The sequence below is a fragment of the Vulpes lagopus genome, chromosome 7, assembly GCF_018345385.1.
Source record: "Vulpes lagopus strain Blue_001 chromosome 7, ASM1834538v1, whole genome shotgun sequence".
NCBI lineage: Eukaryota > Metazoa > Chordata > Mammalia > Carnivora > Canidae > Vulpes > Vulpes lagopus.
Genome location: NC_054830.1, coordinates 58,754,098 through 58,776,858, shown reverse-complemented (window position 1 = coordinate 58,776,858; position 22,761 = coordinate 58,754,098). Strand labels below are relative to the sequence as shown.

The 22,761-nt window shown below is 52.1% G+C and overlaps 1 protein-coding gene across 1 annotated transcript in view; it reads right to left on the bottom strand.

Moving 5' to 3' along the window:
- Positions 1–22,761, bottom strand: part of C5 (complement C5) — a 75,030-nt gene that overhangs the window by 19,669 nt on the left and 32,600 nt on the right. Inside the window, exons 17-28 of the mRNA XM_041761830.1 lie at positions 21,613–21,807; positions 19,664–19,757; positions 17,993–18,066; positions 17,124–17,263; positions 13,408–13,635; positions 11,940–12,000; positions 9,311–9,400; positions 7,603–7,815; positions 7,031–7,106; positions 4,255–4,414; positions 3,049–3,144; positions 1,930–2,101 (exon numbers count right to left, since the gene is read on the bottom strand). Of these exons, the coding sequence (XP_041617764.1) occupies positions 1,930–2,101; positions 3,049–3,144; positions 4,255–4,414; positions 7,031–7,106; positions 7,603–7,815; positions 9,311–9,400; positions 11,940–12,000; positions 13,408–13,635; positions 17,124–17,263; positions 17,993–18,066; positions 19,664–19,757; positions 21,613–21,807 (1,599 nt within the window). The remainder of the gene's footprint in view (positions 1–1,929; positions 2,102–3,048; positions 3,145–4,254; positions 4,415–7,030; positions 7,107–7,602; positions 7,816–9,310; positions 9,401–11,939; positions 12,001–13,407; positions 13,636–17,123; positions 17,264–17,992; positions 18,067–19,663; positions 19,758–21,612; positions 21,808–22,761) is intronic.

Here is a 22,761-nt window from a genome sequence, read left to right as displayed (position 1 = left end):
CGCTGGGCGAGGTCGTGGGGCGAAGTCCACGCGCACACTCGGGAGCGGGAAGTTCTGTGAACTGGTCCCTCGAGCACCCAGAGCACCCAGCTCCGCTCCCTGCTCCCCGAGGGACTGACCGCGCCCATCGAGACCCTTCCCTCAGCCCCGAGGGACTGACTTTAGGGTCCCGGGGTATGTAGGACTGTTCCCTGGCAGCGAAACTCAGCTGAGACCCCAAATGGGACGTTTAATCCACCAGGAAGCACTGCCCACGCAGGAAGCCTTGCTGTTACCACGGACACTGGGATGAACTGGACAAGTTTTCTCCCCGATAGAAAAAGAAAAAAAAAAAGTCCACGTCCCGGCAATTAGGAGCTCGTGCCCGACACCTTGGTTCAGTCTCATAATCGCTTTCCAATGTGAAGAATCCCGCGTGTGCAATGCTTCCCCTAAGTCGGGGTCTAAATCACACTCGTGGCGGCTCTAGTAATTGAACCTTGTCACTCTACATCGTTTTTCGAACAGATTATCTTAAAAAAAAAAACCGGTAAGTAAGGCATATTTGGAAATCGTTTTTGAAGATTAGTCGAGGTTTTGACATAACTGTCTGTGATTCATGATTTTGTTATTTACGTGAGTTTGGGCAATGTTTCCCTCCCCTCTCAGAGACTCAGAGCAGCTGCTGTATTTAGGTCGAAAATTTGCTTTTTAAGGATACCTGCAGCTCGACGTTATTTGAATTGTTAAGATCTGTCCGTAACTGCTCTGATGTTATGATCCCTGTCTTACAAGACCCAAGACAATTCGTTTGTGTTGTTTTTAAAGTCCTATACGAGTGGTGGGAGGTATGTATTAGGATTCATTTTTATTTTTATTATTATTTTTTTAAGATTCAGTCATTTTAAAATGATGACAGAAATCAAATCTCGGGGCGGCCTGGGGGCTCAGTGGTTTAGCGCCTGCCTTCAGCCCAGGGCGTGACCCCAGGGTCCTGGGATCGAGTCCCGCGTCGGGCTCCCCGCATGGAGCCTGCTTCTTCCTCTGCCTAGGTCTCTGCCTCTCTCTGTGTCTCTCACGAATAAATAAAATAAAATCTTAAAAAAAAAGAGAGATCGAACCTCGTAGATACTGGTTCACCTCACGTTGCATTTATGAAGCTGTTAGAGAACCTCAGCCAGCAGAGGGCCGGGGGTCCTGCCACCCTCTTTCTATTTCTATACTCTTGACCCAGAGGAAGCGGAATTTTTATTTTCCAGGATGAAATACGTACAGAGCAAGGCGGGTGCAGAACAAGCCAGGGTGGAGAGTGCAGGCACCTGGCGGTGGGCTCGCCTCGCCGCTGAAAACCCTCCAACGCCTTCCCTCTCTACTCAAAGTGGAAGTTGAAGGCTTGGGCTTCCCGGGGCCCCGGGCGCCGGGTGACGGGCGACGGACGCAGGCAGGCCGTGCAGGGCCCTAACCAGAGCCGCCAGGGGAGTGTGCAGGCCCGAGCTCGGCCGGGTTCTCGGGCGGCTGGGAGCTGTGCACGCGCACGGGTGTGTGCAGGTGGGCGGCAGGTGTCGGGCGTGTGCACCTGCGGCTCCTCCTCCGGAACATCCTTGCCCCTGCGTCCCCAGGGCTCCTCCCGGGAGCCGTGGGTTACAGGCCGCACCCAGTCCCGGGTCCCCTCCCTGCTCCCACGTCCTTCGTACCGGTTCCCGCCAACCTGTTCCCCACGTGTGTCCGTCCCGGTAACGACCGTGTGTCAGAGGACCTGGCCCGTTTTCCTTCTGGTCTGTGGCCTTAAGCTCTGGAGCCCGGAGCCGGGCGTGGTGCCCAGGGTCCTGCACACTCGCCCAGGGAGCGCGTCCTGCTCGAGCCCCGACTGAGAGTGCCCGAGTGAGCGTGCCCCGACTGAGCGTGCCGCCGCCTGTCACTACTCGGCGCCCGGGCAGGACCGAGCCGTACCTTTAACCAAAGCTTTCCTCTTCAGCCCCGAGACGATGGAGTAGAACTGCGGGTGCGTCCTGTCCCCCAGGGAAAGCGCGTAGGCGGCGATGGCCAGCGTGAAGGTGCTGCGGGCCGAGGGCGCGCGGTCGAGCAGGAAGGCGTCCGCCCTGGTGAGGGCCTCGCTGATTTTCTGGAAGCGACAGCAGAGGACGCCTGGGCTCCGGGGCCCGCCACCCGCCCACGAGGCGGCCCGGCCGGGAGGGCCCAGGGGGCGGAGGGGCCCGCGGGGAGGCACTGGGGGGACCCTCAGGCTCCGTCTCCTGCAGGCCCCAGGGCACAGGGGCCACAGCCTTGGGACACAGCCAATGGGGTATTTGGTTTTGCGGCCGCAGCCCCACCAACCCCCGGGTGTTTCCGCGTCCACGCGGGTTCGGGGGCCGAGTCCAAGTCATTGCTGATCTACAGGCAGGGGCGCGAGGCCGGGCGCTTGTCCCTTCCCGGGAGGCACACGCCGACTCTGTCAGGCGAGCCCTCGGCGCCCGACCTCCGCGTCCAACCGGGCCCTAGGATGCCAACGAGCTGGCGCGGCTCCCGGCTAGTCCCCGCCACGAGGCGCCTCGGCTGCAGGCCAGCGCCACGCGCACCGGGTGGCCTCACGAGACACGCGGGCAGGCAGCAGGGGCGCCGCGTCCTGGACCCCGGCCACAGGTGACCGGCCCTGCGCCCGCCGTGCGGCTCCGTAGCCCAGACGACGACAGCGACCCCGCCGGCACCTCCGTGTCCTCGCCAGCCCGCAAGCAGGGGCTGGAGGGGCTGCAGCACATACCGCCACCGTGCGGCCCCGGGGTTTCGGAGCGGAGGCCAGTGAAGGCGGCCCCCACCCAGGCCGCAGGGCACCCAGGCCACAGGCACCCAGGCCACGGGCACCCAGGCTACAGGGCACCCAGTCCACAGGCACCCAGTCCACCGGCACCCAGGCCACGGGCACCCAGGCCACAAGCACCCAGGCCACGGGCAACCAGGCCACAGGCCCCCAGGCCGCGGGCATCCAGGCCACAAGCACCCAGGCCACAGGCACCCAGGCCGCGGGCACCCAGGCTGAGGGCACCCAGGCTGCAGGTGGAGGCCAGGCCTTACCTGCAGCGGGCACAGGTCAAAGGCCTTTCTAATTCCAATGACCGCGAAGGCCGTGAGGTACAAGGAGTGCTCGTGGGCTTCAGTAGGCAAGGTCCCCTGGAAATAAGGAATGATTCCCACGGAGGCTGAGCCCGTGTCCCGCAAGCGAGGCGACCGTCTGCCCCGCGGCCTCCCCGGGCGGCCCCAGGCCTCAGCTGGACCTGGGCATCCTGGCCCCCAACCCCCACCCTGCGGTCCTGTTGAGCCCTGGTTCTGATGCCATCTCTGCACTCTGGGCCCCTGCCCTTCGTGCCACTCCCCCCTGGGTGCCCCAACTCCCCCTTGGACACCCCGACGCCCCTTGGGCACCCCAACTCCCCCCTCGGTGCCATGACACCCCCCTGGGCACCCCGACTCCTCCCCGGGATGCCCTGATGCCCCTTGGGCACCCTGACTCCCCCCTGGGCATCCCGACACCCCCTGAGCACCCTGATTCCCCCCGGGCACCCTGACACCCCCTGGGCACCCCGACAGCCCCCTGGGCACCCTGACTCCCCTCTGGGTGTCTTAATGCCCCCCTGGCACCCCAATGCTCCCTGGGCACCCCGACTCTCCTCTGGATGCCCCAACACCCCCCTGGACACCCCGATGCCCCCCCAGCGCCCCAATGCTCCCTGGGCACCCTGACGCCCTGCCTGCAGGTCCCCACCCCCCCAGCTGTATGTCCCACGCTCACCCTCTGTGTCTCAGGAATGAATCGTAAGATCTTAGAAAAACAACCCAAAGCAAAGCACCCCGGAACACTGTTGGCTTTTGAAGGATCACGGTGGGAGGAGAGGGGGAGGGGGCACCGGAGCGGAGTCGTGGGGAGGGACCGTGGGCCTCACCGCGCACAGCACTTGGCCCCGCAGCTTGGGGCCCGACCCCGGCCTCTCCCACTAACAGGACGTGAACGGGCCCCACCTTTCAGGCTCAGGACTTGCAGTTGGGAGTCTACACCGGGGGCGCGTGGACGGAGGGGCCACGGCCCTGCTCGGTCCTCCAGCACCTGCCCCGGCGCACCCTGGCGCGGCCACAGCCGTCCCCCCTCCGCCCTGTCGAGCTGAGCAGCCCGCAGGGTGCTCCCAACAGGGGCGCGACCTTCTCTCCCCCTCAAACTGCCGGAATAGGAACGGACTCCGACTTGTCAGTAAACCTGAGGCTCAGCTGTGCGTTTGGTTTCCTTACCTGCAACTTTACTGGTTGGTACTGGGAGTTTTCTTTGAAAGATCCGTTCTCCAGTTGGCAGTTCTCCGTCAGCCACAGCAGAGTATTGCAGATTGAGTTCTGGTTCTGGCCTATGTACTTCTGCACCTGTCCGAGCACTCTCAGAGCAAACGCTGTTAACCTTTAAGGCAAAATCAAATAATTTTTAGGTGGTTGACCCCTTTGGCTTTCAATTTATGGTGTTTTTTATGGGTCTGTGTGTGTGTTTTAAGATTGTATTTATTTATTCATGAGACACAGAGGGCGAGGCAGGCTCCGTGCGGGCCTTGATCCCGGGACCCCAGGGTCACGCCCTGAGCTGAAGGCAGACGCTAGACCACGGAGCCCCCGGGCGCCCCCATAGTGTGTCTTTACTTAATACAACATTTATTCTTTAAAAGAAAAATAGTATTTTAAATCAAACAATTCTAAAGTAGGTTGTAGCACTTCACAAGGAAAGAGAAGGCTCTAGGAAGAGCCGCAAAAACCCTCCGTCGGCGACTGTGAACGACTTGTCCTCTGCGGCCGCGGCCCCGCCGTGACCAGCGCGCGAACCCGGTGCCTGAGGATCAAAACAAAATTACTCTGACGTCGAAGACAATAGCGGTGGGGCAGAGTCTGGAGTCGGGGCCCTGACGGACGGCACAGCCACGGGAGAGAAAAACCCGAAGCTGCCGGATGGTGCGGCGTGGACAGGCTGGGAGCCCTGAGCCTCGCCTGAGGCCTGCGAGTCCGCCCGCGCGCCCACGGGAGCGCCCAGCTCGCCCCTCGCGCCGCCACCCACCCGCCCTCGCAAGGGGCCGCCGCCGTCCCGGGCGCCGAGGTTTCTTGTTTTCGTTCTTCTGCTTTTCGCAGCAATTTCGGCCTCCACGAACATCTGTCACGAGCTCCCCGAGCATCTGGCTCACGGCCCCACGACGCCCCTTCTCCTGCCGCGGCCCCGCGGCCCTTCAGCCTGAGCCGCCCACAGCCACCTGCTCCTCGGACGCTCTGAGTCAGCCCTTGACGCTCCCTCTCGCTTAAAAATTTTCATTTTCATTTTCATTTTTCTTTCTAAAATCCATGATATTGGGGCACCCGGTGGCTCAGTGCTTGCGCGCTGCCTTTGGCCCAGGCCATGACCCTGGGGTCCCGGGATCGAGTCCCACGTCGGGTTCCCCGCAGGGAGCCTGCTTCTCCCTCTGCCTGGGTCTCGGCCCCTCTCTCTGGGCCTCTCATAAATAAATAAATAAAATCTTAAAAAAACCCAAACCATTAAAATGATTTTTTGTGCCCCCTTTTTTTTGTTGTTACCTTCCTTGTAGTTCTCAAAAAAAAAAAAATACTTTGAAAGTATTCGGGTACTGGCCATTTTCCTCTGTGCAAGCTTCTCCCAGGGAACTCGGGGACTGAGTGGGACGATACCCGAATATTTCTGTGCTTCTGGCTGAACATCCGCTCAGTCTGGCCCAGAACTCCCAGAGGCCCCGGTTACTAATTAAGAAGCTATTGTGTGTCCTTGGTGCAAGGGGGCGTTTGGTCCTCGGCTGGTCCCCAAGCCCTGCCCCCCGTGTCCCGCTCCAGCCTGCACGTCTTCACGTGTGCCGCCCACACAGGGTTAGATCCGCTTTCAGGTAGAGCCCGTGGACGTGGTGACCGACCGGATGCAGAGCCACAGGCAAAGGGAAGGTCCGAATGTGTAGAGTATTTGCTGCCCACGGATCAAGGAAACCCAGACAGAAGACTGGGCTGGCACGGGTCACGGCTGAAGGGCCTTTGGCGCCCAGGTCCCTAGAAATGTGGCTCTGGAGCTTAGGAAAGAAGTTAGGCCCAGGGACATCCACAGGGAGCCAGGAATTATGGATTGGGGGCGAAGGTGGGACTGCAGGGGGAAGGCGGTCAAGGGTGGAATCCTGGGGCCTCTCACGAGTTACAGGGCTGAGCTACAGAGTCTGCAGAAGACACGCTGCCACGTGCACCCTCCCCACCTGCCGTGTGCCAGGTATGCGCCCGGCACTGGGCGCACGTGCAGCCGCCCCCAGGGGGGCTTACATCCTACTGAGATAAGTAAGAATGTTAACGATCAATTTTAAGAAGAAACGGAAAGCTGGGGAGCAGGATATGAAATGTGGGGTTGGGAATGGGATACAATTTTATTTTATTTTTATATTTTATTTTATTTTATTTATTTTATTTATTTATTATTTTTCTTAGGGATGCAATTTTAGACAGAATGATCTGTAGAGGCCGCACTGACTTTTGGTAAAGACCCGAGGGACGAAGGGAACCAGCCCCTGATACCCGAGGAGCATTTTGGACAGAGGAACAGTCGGTGCAAAGGCCCTGAGACAGAAGCGCCGGGATGTTCAAGAAACCTAAAGGGCCAGAGAGCTTGAGGGGAATGAAAGGGAGCAGTCGGGGTGCGGCTGGGAAGTGAGAAGGAGCAGACCCCACAGGGCCTCGTGGTTCACGGCAGGGAGTTTGGCTTTTACTCTGGGTAAGATGGGGAGCTCCCAGAGGGCTCTGAGCGGCGGGCCCTGACTTATGCTGTGAGCGGGGCGACGCCAGCTGCTGGGCTCAGTGTAGATGAAGGGGGGAGGGCTGAGGCTGGAAGGGCAGTGACCCAGGTAGGAAATGGGAGAGGCCTGGGCCAGGATGGTGAGCCGCGCGGGGTCAGGACTAGTCGGGCTCGGGGCGCATGCGGAGGCACAGCCTTCATCGTCCTCCGCGGCTGGTGGGCACCTGTCGGGTGAGAATGGGCGCGAAGGCCTCTGCTTACCAGGTGCTAGCGTCTCCGCCCTTCCACATGCTGTAGGAGTAGTCGGCGTTCCGGAAGGACGTGATGCTCACCATCCCTAGGAGGCACCGGAGAAAGACACGTGCTGCCCTGCCCTGCCCGCCGTCCACATGGCCAGTGCTTGACGGGCTCCCGGCAAGGGGCCTTCCCTTGGGTGCGGGCGGCGAGCGCGTGCTCTGGGGCCAACCCTCAACTTCCCCGAAGTGTGGGACTCATGAATCGCTTGAATTGGGAATTATCAAGTGGAACATTCTGAGCTCACTCAAGAGGGAAGGAAGCGCTCTGCGGAGGTTGGAATGCAGGGGTCTTGTCTCTCGTGCAGGCATTTTGGTAAGGGAGGCCAAAATGCTACAGAAAATAGTATTTATTTATATCGTTGTTGTGTCTATCTCGTGATTTTTCTTTTTTGCAGAGAAGCTTTACAATTGCCCTTTTGTATGATTCATAAAAACTCACATATTAGTTGATTGCTCCCTTAGTTTAAAAATCACAAGATTTTTTTTTTTAAATCACAAGATTTTTATGCACAACATGTAAAATAGAATTTTTTTTACCTTGTTTCAGCTGATTCTTCAGGCTCTGCTTTTTCATTAATGAATTAGGAGAAAAAATATTCCAATTACTTCCTGCCTCCAGGTAGTGAAAAACGTAGAACACCGGGACAACGGTCATCAGTTCTGCTTCCGCGTTCCCCTTGGGGAGGTGGGTGAGGATGTCAATGCCTTCCTGACTCAGAACGGCAGACATGACCTCACCCATGAGCATTCCTGTAGTAAACAAACAAACAAACAAGTCAAGGTAGACGCAATCAATTTCTATCAACTCTGAGGAATGGTGTATTTTAAATAGAAGAGTAACTAACCCTCTTCTTTCTTTTCTTGAGAGAGAGAGAGCATGTGTGAGGGAGCTCGTGACGGCAAGGGGACAAGGGGTGAAGGAGCAGAGGGAGAGCAAGAGAGAGAGTCTTAAGCAGGTTCCACACCCAGTGCAGAGCCTGATGCAGGGATTGATCTCATGACCCCGAGATCACAGCCTGGGCTGAAATCAAGAGTCAGACACTTAACTGACCGAGCGACCCAGGTGCCCCCCTTGTTCTTTCCCGTTTATCCAGGCAGTTGAATTACTCCTTAGCTGGGGAGACACAAAAAGCTCTGGTTAGGAATATGAATGTAAAAGAAACACCAAGGGGACCTGGGTGGCTCAGTCAGTGAAGCGTCTGCCTTGGGCTCAGGTCATGACCCCGGGGTCCTGGGGTTGAGTCCCACGGCGGCTCCCCCGGGGTCCTGGGGTTGAGTCCCACGGCGGCTCCCTGCTCACCGGGGAGCCTGCTTCCCTCCCCTCCCCCCACTCTGCCTGCTTATGCTCTCGCTCTCTCTCTGTCAAATAAATGAATAAAATCTTTAAAAATAAATGAATAAAAGAAACACAGGCTTAACAATGCCACCGGTACGGGGGAGCAGGGGTCGGCTTCCCCCTCTCCCTCTCCCTGTGCTCGCTCGCTCGCTCTCTCTCAAATAAATAAATCAGTGAATAAATGAATGAAAATCTTTTTGGAAATGCCACTGGAATATGCTGGCGAGAGGGCACGCTCAGCAGGCTGCGGACTGCGGAGCCCACGCGGCCAGTTCATTGCCCTTCAACCTGCCAGCTCTGGACGCGGGAAGCCGCCTCAGTCAATCGCTCGCAGCAAGCAGAGCGGACAGCCTGGCGGTGGTGCCGGGCCCGCCCCAGGATCCTGGTCACACAGATGGGATCACAGTGGCCGGGGACCCGGGGGAAGCCAGGGACGCCACCGCCCCTGCAAACCTTCCGGGGGTTGAGGGGAGCAGCTGGGGGCTGGGGGGGAGAGGCGAGGGGGAGGGCCAGGGAGGAGGCTGGGGCAGGGGGGAGCCCGGCATGGAGGTACCCCAGGGGGAGGCCGGGGAGGGGAGCCCAGCGTGGGGGGAGCCCCGCGGCCCGGCCGTCCAGCAGAGCGCTGCGCCCAGCGGTGCTTCCTGAGGTTGTGGAGACCCCGAGAGAAGCCTTGAGGGCAACGACAGCCCCCCAAGCTGGGAGAACAAAGTCCCCCTACATCAGGCCAATGGAAGAAAATAGTCAGAAAAGTGGTTGCGGGTTTGAAGGTGAGGAAGGAGCAAGGTTCCCCTAACGGTGGATGTGCATATGCGGCGGAGCAGACGAGAGGAGAAACAATAATCAGGATATTTGATTGTTGTTTTGAGGCATAAAGGGAAAGGAGAAATAAAACAACACTTGTCAATTTACCTTTTACACTCACAATCCTTTTGACTTCTGTTTTGGGGACCAAGTCTAATGGTATCCTGTATGGGAACTCTTTCCGTCTACTAATGACACCTGGAATTTAAGAAAATTATTAGATTTACACAGAATTCTTTTTTAATTTGAATTCAGGTAATTACCATATCATGTATTATTAGTTTCAGAGGTGGAGGCCGTGATTCATCAGGCTTCTGAACACCCAGTGCTCGTCCCTTCAGGTGCCCTCCTCCATGCCCGTCCCCCAGTTACCCCGTCCCTCCCACCCCGTCCCCTCCAGCACCCCTCAGGCTGTTTCCTATGGTTAATAGGTTTGTGTCCCTCTCTGATTTCATCTGGTTATACTCTTCCCCCCCTTCCCCTATGATCCTCTGTTTTGTTTCTTAAATTCCACATGAGTGAGATCAAAAGACAATTGTCTTTCTCAGACCGACTTATTTAACTTAGCACAATACCCTCTAGTTCCATCCCCATCGTTGTAAATGGCGAGATTTCATTTTTCTGATGGCTGAGTACCATCCCATTGGTACATAGACCACATCTTCTTCACCCATCATCTGTCCATGGACACCGAGGCTCCTCCCACGTGTGGCTCTTGGGCATGTTGCTGCTGTGAACATCGGGGTGCAGGTGCCCCTTCATTTCACTGCATCTGTATCTTTGGGGTAAACCCCCAGCAGTGCAATTGCTGGGTCCTGGGGCAGCTCTATTTTTAACTCTTTGAGGAACCTCCACACTGTTTTCCAGAGCGACTGCACCAGTTTGCGTCCCACCAACAGTGCAGGAGGGCTCCCCTTTCTCCACGTCCTCGTCAACATCTGTTATTTCCTGACTTGTTTATTTTAGCCATTCTGACCAGTATGCGGTGGTGTTTCATAGATTTATGCAGCATTTTTTGAGGGAACACCAGTTGCAGGCTATTTATAATATACTAGCTTCCAAGGAATTTTTTAAAAAATAAAAACCTTTTTTATAATTATAACATTAAAATTTAAAAAGGAAGTTAAAAATAATCAAGGATTTTTATCAGACCCTAAGCTTATGTAATCTCTCTCTTTTTTTTAAAGATTTTATTTATTTAATCATGAAAGACAGAGAGAGAGATAAAGAGAGAGAGAGAGGCAGACACACAGGCAGAGGGAGAAGCAGGCTCCCTGCAGGGAGCCTGATGCTAGACTCGATCCCAGGACCCCAGGATCAGGCCCTGGGCTGAAGGCGGCACTAAACCGCTGAGCCACCTGGGCTGCCCTGTTACTTTATTTTTTAACCAAGATTTTTGCTCAAGAGATCTATTCCCAGATAAAAGACCATTCCCATCTCGTGGGCCTGCTGTCCACAGCTGGGACTACACGACAGGGCCGTTTTGGAAAGCGGCTTGCAGGAGTATGTCAGTACAGGGGGCGTAGGGCTACACAGGAAGAGGAGCCGACTGTGGCTCGGAGGCCGGGCGTAACTGCGGGAGGCCCCAGACCTCGGCGCTTCCACTATCTCTGCCCATGGGCTGGAAGAGGGTCTGTGTGAAGATAAAATCAAAGAAAACAGCCTAAAGATGCGTGCGTCTAGGAGGGGCTTTGCCTTCTGCTGCGCATCCTTAGTCAGCTTATGAGACTCGGCTGACTGAGAGGTACAGGCCCGAAGTCTTTGCACCCCCAGAGGAAGGGCTCTCTGAGTATAATGGTCTTGATCTGTAAGTAAACTTATTTTCTTTGCTATATCACTGAAAGAAAAGACACATGAAGCAGATTTTAACCATTTAATAAGAACTATGGTGGGCTGTCTTTTTTTGTGGTTGAAAAGAATTGTTAATTGAACATATTCTAAATTTTATAAATATATACGCATAAATGTGTGTGTGTGTGTGTGTGTGTGTGTGTGTATATATATATGGGCCTTGATTAAATGTTCGGATATTTGCAAAATTCTACCTGTGAGAAGATTCAGAATATCTTTATGGAAGGGTAAAAACAGGGAAGCAGGAACAATGGGGAATGGGTTAGTTAAGTGATTAATCAGCATTATTGTGTTTTCAAATAATGTGTGTTAAGAAAGACAGAAATGGGGGATCTCTGGGTGGCTCAGCGGTTTAGCGCCTGCCTTCAGCCCAGGGCGTGATCCTGGAGTCCCGGGATCGAGTCCCGCGTCAGGCTCCCTGCACGGAGCCTGCTTCTCCCTCCTCCTGTGTCTCTGCCTCTCTCTCTCTATGTCTATCATAAATAAATAAATAAATAAATAAATAAATAAATAAATAAATAAATAAATTTTTTAAAAAAAGGACAGAAATGGGTTTTTCTTAGGTGTTCTTTGGATTGATGATTCTATAAGAAAATATTGTAAATTATTATTGTGATAGATACAAAATGACCAACAGCGAAGAGAAGTGATCCGATCATTATCATTTCAATGCTTTGCACTTTAAATTAATGGAATTCTTTTTCTTTGTTCTAAACCCATCCAGATTGGGATAGAACATATGTTATCAAGAATGTCAATGAACTAAGAAGTGGATATTTCTTATTTCAGACAAATAACATTTTGAGAAACAGCGTTTTGGGTTGGCTCTACACTTTAATTTCCGGCGCGAAAGACGATATGTAAAATACAAAATCACTTTGCCTACCGTAAATACCCCTTGGGTCCAGAGTAACACCAGCGTAACTTTCCTTTTTGATACCTTCCGGCTAAAAAGGCAGAAAACATTCAGTCAAGAATATGATTAAGTTTAATTCCCTCAGTAGAGCCTTAATTTATTCACTGGATTTTATTTTATTTATTTTTTATTTTTTGTTCACTGGATTTTAGATGCCCCCTTCAAACCATGAAAGAAAATAATTCAACTTATATGACCTGAATTCTTGGGTCAACTCGACTACTTTCCAGCTAATTCTTTTTTTTTTTTAGAAGGCAACATATGTTTAAATATTTATATTGATACACGCAAGAACTAGATTTTCTGGCTATTTATAAAATAACCAGAGCAAATACTTAAATAGTATTACAGGCCAGGTAACTGATCTAAATGCTTTGTACGTTTTAGCTCATTTAACCTCAAAAAGTGCTCTATGGAGGGGAAGCTATTATTACTCCCATTTGATAGAAGAGGAAAACGACCGTAGAGGGATCAGGAAGCGTATGCAGTGTCACACCCCTAGGAAGTGGTGGGGACAGGATTCGAACCCAGGCCCGCCCCAGAGTCTGCAGGGCAGCACCAGGCGAGGTGCATCAGAACACGCCTCGCGCAGCATAAGCCGGTACGTGTTTCCTGAAGTGGCTTCACGGCTGAAAACAGAAGCCGGAGCCTGAAGACGCCAGCAGGCCCGGCCCGGCCCGGCATCGCCCGGCCACGTGGGGGGTCCTGCCGAGATAACGTGAGGACACCCAACAGAGCACGTGCGTCAGTGTTACTTGGTAACGATAGTTTCTTCCCTGTTTGGCCCGTTTGCTCGTCTGCAAATGGAACATTAAGGTCTAAGCTGTGGACGCCCGGGCCGTGTCTTACTACGGTCGATCCCCAGCACCCGCCGCGCCGCCTGGCACCTTCGTTTCAGGAAACGCCTTCGGCCGCGTTGGGCGACAAACGTGGAGGCGGTTCGCCAGCTGTCGCAGCCGGGTGTCGCCGGCTGTGGGGCTGACCTGGGGTTTCCACGTTCTTCCCTGTGGTTCTCCGTTACTCCGTATGTTCCACAATAAGCAAGTTATCATTGTCTCACTTAAAATTTTAAATCATAGTGTCGGACTTCAAGAAAAGTCGCCAGGATAACAAGGTGAGACAACCCCCACCCAGTTTCCCCTAAATCTAGCATTTTGTTATATTTACTTTTTCTCTGTGTTTTCTGATCCAGTAAATGGTAAGTTGCCAACAACCTTTTTTTTTTCAGAGTGAAAAAGTGGTGTTTTTTTTTTTTGTTGTTATTGTTCTTTTTCTTTCTTTGTTCCTTAAATCTTAATTCCACTGTGATGAGCCTACGGCGCAAGTCGGTGCCGGGGCCCCGCGCTCAAGCCTCCTGCTCAGTGCTCGGCAGGGGGGCTCCCAACCCCTTCACCCCAAGAAGCGTCCCTAAGAGAGCCGGGGAGAGCGTGTCTCTTACCACCACTCGTAATGTCTTGACTAAGGTTTCTCTTCCCAGCGACGTCTCCAGGGAGAAGTTGATGCCGTGGAGGCCGATTTCCAGGGGCAGCACGCTGAAGGTCACCGGGTGGCTGGAGGAGCCCTCTAGCCGCCGGGACTGGCATCTGGAGGGGTCTGGGCCCCGGCGGTCACCGGACGAGCCTCCTGACGTGCAGACTCCCTCCGCAGCTGTCATCTGCACACAGAACTGCACCAGCGACAGGGAGCAGGCGGGTCGGGCGCTGCGTGAACCGAACCCGCGCCCCGGCCCTGTTCGCGCGGGGCCAACTGCCCGGGCTGTGGCCTCGGCGCCCCGGGAGCCCTCGCCCGCCCTCACCTCCTAACACCAGACTCGGCCGCTGGGGCCGCGTGCGGGCGTCGGGCAGGCCGGCCGGCTCCGAGACATCTCGGCTTCCCTGCGTCCCGGGTGAGGCCACCAACCTTCCCGGTTCCTGACCCGAGACCCTTTGTGACACGGTCTCCTGACGCCTGTACCTCAGACAGCGGGAACCCCGGGCGCAGGCGCCTGCCCGCCCCGCCCCTCTATGGATCTTTGAGCTCAGCCTTTGGTATTCGGCAAATGATGGTTTCAGGAGACACTAAAGACACTTAGAGTTTCCCACTTGTACCCCATTTTACAGCCACACTTCAGCTCCAGAAAGATCTAGGTTCGAATCTTGGCTCCGCCTCTCACTGTGTGACAGTAACGGGCCACAGGAGCCCTCTCGCTGCTCATTTCCTCATCTTTGTCCCGGGGGTAGTCCTAGTACCCACCGACTTCTGACCGAAATAGTGGAAATTGTTCATCTTCACCCCAAAATCTAGCAACCGGTCAGAATTAAGAACTAGGTCTCAAAGACTAAAACCATAAGATGCCGAATAAACAAGCCCGTAAACAAGAAAGAGCGCCGACCTTCAACAACAAATTTGAAGGGTTTCTCAAAAATGGAAAGTTCTGGCTCCCTCTTTGTGATCTTTTTAGGGAAGCAGCAACCTGGGGGTGGGCGGGAGTTAGAGAAGCCCCCGGGGCGGCCCCAGGCCCGTGATTCTCTCCCTGGGTTGGATGCAGGAGGGCGAGGCCGGACAGTTCGAGAACAGTGCCTTGAAAGAGTTCCCCATGAATTCATCACAAAAGTTCTTAGCAAGCTGAGAATAGAAAGCGATGTTTAAAGCAGAATATGCTCAATTTTCAAATCTAGAAGGTCAAGAAAACCCACAGCAGCCGTTCAGCTTTCGCGGATGGCGGAGGACACACCGGGGCCCCCGAGGCCCGGCCCAGCCCTGGCTCAGCCCGGCTCAGCCCCGGCCCAGCCCCGGCCCAGCCTGCGGCCCGTGGCTCCGAGGCCCAGGGGGCAGGGGGCCCAGCAGCCACCAGGCTGAGACGTGGGGGCTCCGAGCGGCTGGCGCAGGCCCAGGGCACGAAGCCCAGCGCAAGCTCTTCAGAGCGACTCCATAGACCCCAGAGTCATGCGAACCCACCTGGTAGGGTGGTAGGTCCCAGGCCCAACCCAAAATGACTAGATAGAAAGAGGACAATGTGACCTACACTGGAAGAAAGATAGGGACTAACCCTGAGATATCACAGATGTTCTTGTTTCCTACTTTGATAAGACGAAAAGGCACTGATAATTTAAAAAGTAAATAAAATACGGCAGTACAGCGAGATGCAGGGCTCGTAGAACCCTGTCGGGCTACAGTCGTGGCACTGCAGTTGGTGGTGCTCTGAGCAGCAGCGCAGGGCGTGAGTGCGGCTTCAGGGGACCGTGTCACAGCACTCAGCTTTGCCATGGCTGAGACCTACACAGATAAGTGTGGCAGGAAACTTTATTTAGGATACTGAAATCTGGGATCCCCGGGGGCTCAGTGGTGGAGTGTCTGCCTTTGGCCCAGGTCGTGACCCCGGGGTACTGGGATCGAGTCCCTCATGGGATTCCCCGCAAGGAGCCTGCTTCTCCCTCTGCCCGTGTCTCTACCTCTCTCTCTGTGTCTCTCATGAAGAAATAAATAAAATATATATTTTTTAAAAAGACACTGAAATTTGAATTTCATATAATTATCATGTGCCATGAAAGTTTATTCTTTCTTTCAATCTTTTAAAAAAAATGTAAAAGCCGTTCTTAGATTATAGGTCATAAAAGGAGAGGCAGTAGGTCAGTTTGGACCCACAGGCAATAGCTGGCCACTGATCTAATGAATAAAGCAAAAGGACAAAGAGATGTAAAAGATTCAGCATCGTAGGCAGGCCGGTTTCCCTTGCATTAATTAGGACAATATGCATCAAAATCCTTACATAATTTTAATTAAATCCACAAGCAATTACTTGACACTTAGAATCTTATAGAATTCAAAAATATTTCAACTTTGGTATATCTACATATTTTTGTTGCCTCAAAGTATGAGGTGATCAACCGGAAACATTCAGGCGTAAAGTGTATGACATTAGGAGAGTGAAATGGGAATATGTGCTCACAGAGAAAAAGGAGCTGCTATCCAATCTGTTAATAACAGATTATTGGGGTATTTTAAAATGGAATGCTATGGTATTTAGAGTCTGCTGTATACATTTAAAGTTTGTTATAACCATTTCTTTGGAAAAATATTAATATTTAAGTATTTCCAAAGTTATAGATTTTCAGATTTTTTGAACTCATGCTGAAAAATTTTAGGTGCTAATTAGAAATGTCATTGGGCTGCACAGTTTTCCCCTCAACATTTAGAGAGCATGTAAGCAAAAATTTTGGAAACCACAAGATATTCATTTCTAAGAGTGAAATTGGAGCTTTTTATAAAACGTAAATTTTTGGACCACACTGAGTTCCCACACAAAGGCTGGAGACTATTATTTTCAAATGAAATCAGTCACCCTATCGCATCATTCTCTTGAGCCATGTGCCGACAAAAGGAAGGCAAACCGTCCCACCACGGGTGGAGTGTTCAGGGAGTGTACCCTGGAGTGAGAGAGAATTAAGGGAATTAGCATGATTTTAATTAGGGTGCTTATAGGGGTAGCTTATGAAGTCCTACCCAGACAGCGGAGGGCTAGTGGCCAACAGAGGGGTGAAGCCAATGGCCGGCGGGTTTCAATGATGCTGCAGGGCCTCGGCTGCGAAGTAACAGGGCCACAGGCCTGCCGGGGGGGGACTGCGGAGGGGACGGAAGGTCTACAGAGTGGAGATGCGCATGAATGGCTGGACTGGAGAGGAGGAAGGGGTAGTGAGGCGTGACACCAAGAAGCTCAGAATCCAGGGCGATAGATGAAGTACCTAGGATCTCGTCCTTCTCAGAACCTCCACAGCACACCGGTTATCTTACGGACTTGTTTTCTTCTTTATTTCTATTTATTTATTTTAGAGAGGGGGGGGGTGGAGAGGGAGAGAGAGAACATACAGCAGACTCCACGCTGAGCACAGAGCCCCACACGGAGCCGGATCCCACAACCCTGAGATCACGACCTGAGCCGAAACCAAGAGTCAGACGCCCAACAGACTGAGCCGCCCCTTGGATGCTTCTTGAAATTGGAGTCATAAGAACATTTGTCTTAAGTCTTCCTCCTTCTTTCATCCCTTCGCTGAATGTTTGTGTATGTGATAATTCCATGAATAGAATTCTAATAAAATCAATCTTCCTTTTCCCCATTTATTTGAATAATATTTATTATTTATTTCCCATAAATTTGAATGATAAGCACCTACTTACCCGTATACCAAACCTTCTATAGTTGTAAACGGTTCCTTTCAATTCGATCTGCTCCCCTCGTACAACAGAATACGGTATATTCATTTCCAGGAAGATATCTTTGAACACCTGTACCTTGAGAGTATCAGCGACGCATATGCCTTCAGTCCAAAGTGGGAGAGAAGTAGAGGCATGTTAGGGAATTCTGTAAGGCCTCATTAGTACTACTGTGTCTCAGATTTGCTTTGCTTCAAGGAAGAAAAGGAATATTGTATCATGTTTTTCTCTGCACTGTCATGTCCTTGAATTTTCTACTAATTGATCTGTATTTCAATAATTATAGGTATTTATAGAAAGTTTCATTTATCTGACAAATATTTAATTCTACTAAGGCATGAGAATGCTCGTCACCTTAGGTAACAAATCTCTTTTTAGGTATTCGTCATTGACTCTCTTTACTCGGTATAACATTTTGATTACGGAAACCAGGGTTTTAAATAAGAAATAGCCGACAAATAAGCAAAACCAACCCTGAAGTTATTAATAAAGTATCTGTTTAAATTGCCACAAAAGGGCATTAGCCCCTGAGAGAAGTCACACGTTTGCTTCTAACTCTGCTCAAGCTCCCAGTCACTGGGAAAAATGAGGGAAGATGGGGATTTGACATTGATAAAATGATGGTTAACAGATTAACAGATGGTCAACAGAACAAATTAATATGGTCAAAGATACGGGCATATCCACGTCTTTTTGTAATACGTTAAAAAGGATATTTAACAAATGATATACCACTCAAGTCCTGAGTACACTATATGGATTATAACAAAAACCCCCTACATTTTGCTAATCAAGCCACCCCTTAAATAAGCATATGACTTAAGCTTGCTTACCACTGTCTGAAATGCCAACACCTTGAATTTCCCAGGTAGTTAGAGAATCAGGAAGCCCAAATTGTAATTGGTTTCTGGAAAGTTAAAACGTTAATATTCAAATCCAGTGATTAGCCCAACTTGCCAGCATTCACTAACAGGATCTTTGCTTCATACTACTTTAGAATAAAGAAAAAAAATCACAACCCAACGAAATCACATCACGTATTAAGGAAAAATCAAGCAAGAATAAAATACATTCATGAGCTCTCCTAGGTGTTGCATGTTTTAAAATACGTCTCTGGTATGATGAGAATTCAAATTCAGAAAGATGCACCTTTGAAACCCCACAAATTCAAAACATAGAAAAAATATTTACTGTGTGGTATGATCTAAACAGGGCAGCAAAGCCATGCATTTAAAGCGCTCGTGACAAAGTCAGCATAGCTAAACTTTTCCAAGATTAAGCTCATCCATGTATTTATTTCGTTCCCAAGCAGCCACTGCCCGCCCGCTTAGTGTCCGGCGGAGCAGTAATGCCAGGCAGACGACGCCCACAGCCTACCGCGCTGTTCCCAAGGGGTTCACCTCTAGTGGAAGAGACAGGTGAGAAAATAAATTGCAATCGTGGAATAACCGTATCGATGAGCATTTAAAAAGTTGGGACGCGGCCTGCATGCCTCAGCGCCTCTGAGGGCCTCTACACGCAGGGGCTCTGCGCCAGGTCCTGAACGCAAAGCGCTGATGCGGCGTCGGCTTTGCCCTGGAAGCGACGTTCTAAGGTGGAAATCGGGCCGTCACAATACCGTATGTTCCACGCAGCAGGATTCGTCAGGAGGGGCACTTAACCCCGTCCCCAGTGGGGCGGGTTGGGAGGGTGCAGGGAAGGCTCCCCGTGGAGGCGCTACCCAGGGGCAGCACCAGCCGCGACGGACACGGCGGGAGGACGGGTTAGAGGCAGAGCGGAGGCCGGACACGCGGCTCAAGGCTCACGCAGGCTCCCGGCCTTCGGGCTTCGAGTGCTCCTTAAGGTCAGGGTGGAGTCCACAAGGACGGGTGACGCTCAGGGACTCAGCATTGTTGACTGTTTTCAGTGCCGGGGACAGAGAAGGCGCAGCCATAAAAATGTGTTGAATAGGGGCCCTGGGGGGCTCAGAGGCTGAGCCTTCGGCCCAGGCCGTGACCCCGGGTCCTGGGATCGAGTCCCGCATTGGCTCCCTGCACAGAGCCTGATTCTCCCTCTGCCTGGGTCTCTGCCTCTCTCTGTGTGTCTCATGAATCAATATATAAAATCTATTTTTAAAATGTGTTGAATAACAAGAAAGGATCCTTTCTTCTTATTAATCAATATTTATTTCACAGTACAGCTATTTCAGGATGAAAATGGCTGCGTACCGCAGCAGTTAGCGCACACTTGGGCTCAGTGAAGGCTTAGAGAAATGGGATGAAATAAAAGGGAAGCGTACCCTTCCTCACCAAGAGTACGTAGTCTTGCCCTGGAACTAGTTACTAGAGGAAGCACAGGGTGAAAAAAAAAAAAAAAAGTGAAGCAAATAAAACAAAATTTCATTAAATGGTAATATTGTCTTAACTCCTAAATAAACTATTGGGAAATGGGTAGTTTCCAGATTTTTGACCATAATATTTGCATTTTCCCACATTTTTCAGAGGAGTGTTGAAGAAGTATAATACCTCCTTCCAGAGACATGGTGAACTTCCCATAACCAGCTTTCTGGAAAATAGCTCCTTATTTCTGGCTTGGTTACTGGTAACAGGTGCTTTATTTCTGGGGGGGAGGGGGAGAAAATATGTGTGATTATGAAAAAACAACACAAATTTTACTTAGAGCCAAATTTTGAGGCATGGACATTAATCTATAACTTGAGTATTTCCTAAAAGGTCCATGAAACATTTTGTTCAGTCGTTTCAAAACAGGACTTCAAAAGCCTTGGTACTGACAAAGCAAATAAAACAAAATAATATCTTTAATGATTTGTTTCTTAAATTGCTAAATGCTTAGTGTGCCTGAGATTATAAAAGATACTGATCAAAAAAAAAAAAAAAAAGATACTGATCAATCTATACAGTTATTTGCATTTTTATAATTACGGTAATTGTGTTTATATTATAAAATAAAGGAGGTTTACCTAAGGGAAATTTATTTATATTTCCCTTAATAAAAATGGACAGAATTTCTGCTTCTGTCCAAGATGCACTGATGGGAGTTACTCTTCTGCCTTAAACACACACACACATTTTAAAAAAAAAGGAAAAAAACTTAAGAAACAGGCGCCCTATATAAAACAACAGTGTTCAGACATTACAACGTAAGTGGCCCAAGGCTGTGACTCCTGAGAGAAGGGAGACAGGTCAGGTGAGCCTCGAATCGTCCGGGGTGACGGTCCGGGGGCCGCAGGCTGCGGGGCAGGCACAGAAGCCACCCAGACGCCCGCAGAGTCGCAACCCCCAGGGGAGTTTCCGGAGGCCGCGCTGTCCCCGGCGAGGGGCAGAGTAGCCGAGGCTCGGTTCTGGGCAGCCGGAGCCAAACCGACGGAGAATTGCACCGTGAAACTATGTGGACTGGACTGTGAAAATTCTCCTTGTAATAAGCAAAAAGCTGAAAACAACCTGAATGTATCTAATACCATAGTTTTGATAGATGGCCAGAAAAATTTACATTTAGAGAAATACAGGCTCAGCGGCGGAGCATCTGCCTTGGGCTCAGGCCGTGACCCCGGGGTCCTGGGATCGAGTCCTGCATCGGGCTCCCCGCAGGAGAGATTTTAAAATCTTAAAGAAAAAGAAATATATCCACTCAGGGGAATGCTGTTAGGACGTACTGGTAAGGGAAACGGCCAGATTCTGAAGCAGCAGCTGTCGTTCTGCTTGTGCTGGATTTGTTTGGACTATATGTAATGTGACGAAAACCCTAAAAGTCCTGAGAACCTATACATTTTGAAAACACAGTTTATGGTTGAAATGGAAATAAGATTTCATCTTTTATGGAAACACGCTTAGCCTCGCGCTGACTGTAGAAGTCTCTTGCTATAGCCGGTCACTATGGGCATAAACAAAATTTTTCAGGGGTGTGAGGTCGCAGGCGCCTTGCACTCTGGACCAAGGCACCCTGGAGACCGTGTAGCCGAGGCTCTTGCTTGAAAACTGAGGCTCCGAGGGGCCGCGGGATCCTCCCGGTGGAGGGTGGGAGGCCTGGGACTTGCCCGGGGCTTGACTGTGGGGCTCTGCGCGGGAGGCCCCCCCCCCCCCAGGGACGGACAGGGGCTCTGCTGGCCTCCCGGGCCGGGCGTGCGCAAGTCGCCTCCTCGCGCTTCAATCTTAACGCACGAAAGCTGCTCTTCTCCGGCGGCGCCCCAGCACCCAAGACTCCCCAAATCGGGCAGAAACCTGAGGGAGGGCAGCCCCGGGGGCCCAGCGGTTTAGCGCGGCCTGCAGCCCAGGCCAGGACCCCGGGGTCCTGGGATCGAGTCCCGCGTCTGGCTCCCTGCACGGAGCCTGCTTCTCCCTCTGCCTGTGTCTCTGCCTCTCTCTCCCTCTCTCTGTCTCTCATGAATAAATAAATAAACTCTTTAAAAAAAAAGAAAGAAAGAAAGAAAGAAACCCGACGGAGAGGCCACACTTACGCAGCCTTCCCAGCTGGAGGGGCTTGTAGGAGTCGGTGCGGTGCTGGCTGGCGATGTTGCAGCAGGCCCTGAAGGCCTTGGCGCACCAGAAGCCCACCTTGATGCGGGCGGCGCGCTGCTCGCACGTCTCGTCGTAGTTCCGGTTGGCCCCGTCGTAGCAGCATTTCTTCAGCACCGCCTGTTTGTACTTAGCAGCTGCAAGGGCAGAAGGTGAGGGTCACGGCACCGCCGGGCCTGCAGGGACTGTGGGGTACCAGGCCTCATCGCCCCACAAAGCCTGCCTGCAGCGGCCGGGCCGGGACAGCGACCAGCTGGGATAGTGACTGGCTGGGACAGTGCCCGAGTGGGACAGTGACCATGTGGGACAGCGACCAGCCGGGACACTGATCAGCCAGGACAGCCATTGGTTGAGACAGCGACCAGGCTGGGACAGGGACTGGGCTGGGACAGCAACTGGGCTGGAATAGCGACCAGCTGGGACAGCGATCGGCTGAGACAGTGCCTGGGCTGGGACAGCAGCTGGGCCGGGACAGTGACCGGCTGGGACAGTGACCGGCCAGGACAGTGACCAGCCAGGATAGTGATCAGCCAGGACAGCGACCAGGCCGGGACATTGACCGGGCTGGGACAGTGACCGGCCGTGCTAGCGAGGCAGGAGCCCTCAACCCGCCGTTGGCTTCGGTAGACATGGTCGAGGAGCCTGCAGCTAAGCCCAGTACCAGCTCTGGAACCTGGTACCGGGCTCAGCCCCTCGGAGTAAAATCAGTTAACTGAGAAGCTTTCACCCATGTGAAGGGGACTAGCGCCAACATTCAAGGGTTTCCTTCTTTAAGCTACAGATCCTGTTTCTAAAGACTTTTCTGATGTGGTTTGTGGGCCATCACTCGTGGCATCATCCCTCATCACGCTCGAATGCTCGGCATCTTCCTCTTCACATCATTAAAACTTAAAACAAAGGTTAAAGTTAAAATAACTCACGTACGGATGGAAGGAATTATGGCATTAACCGAAGCACGATTATTGGTTGAAGTCAGGTGACTGACTTCTAGTTCAACATTCTTCTTATTTTTACACCGCCAGTATGTCACGTTTCTACTTAAATAATTGTTTAAAAATAATTTCTATTGGACTGATTTGCCAAAGAATAAT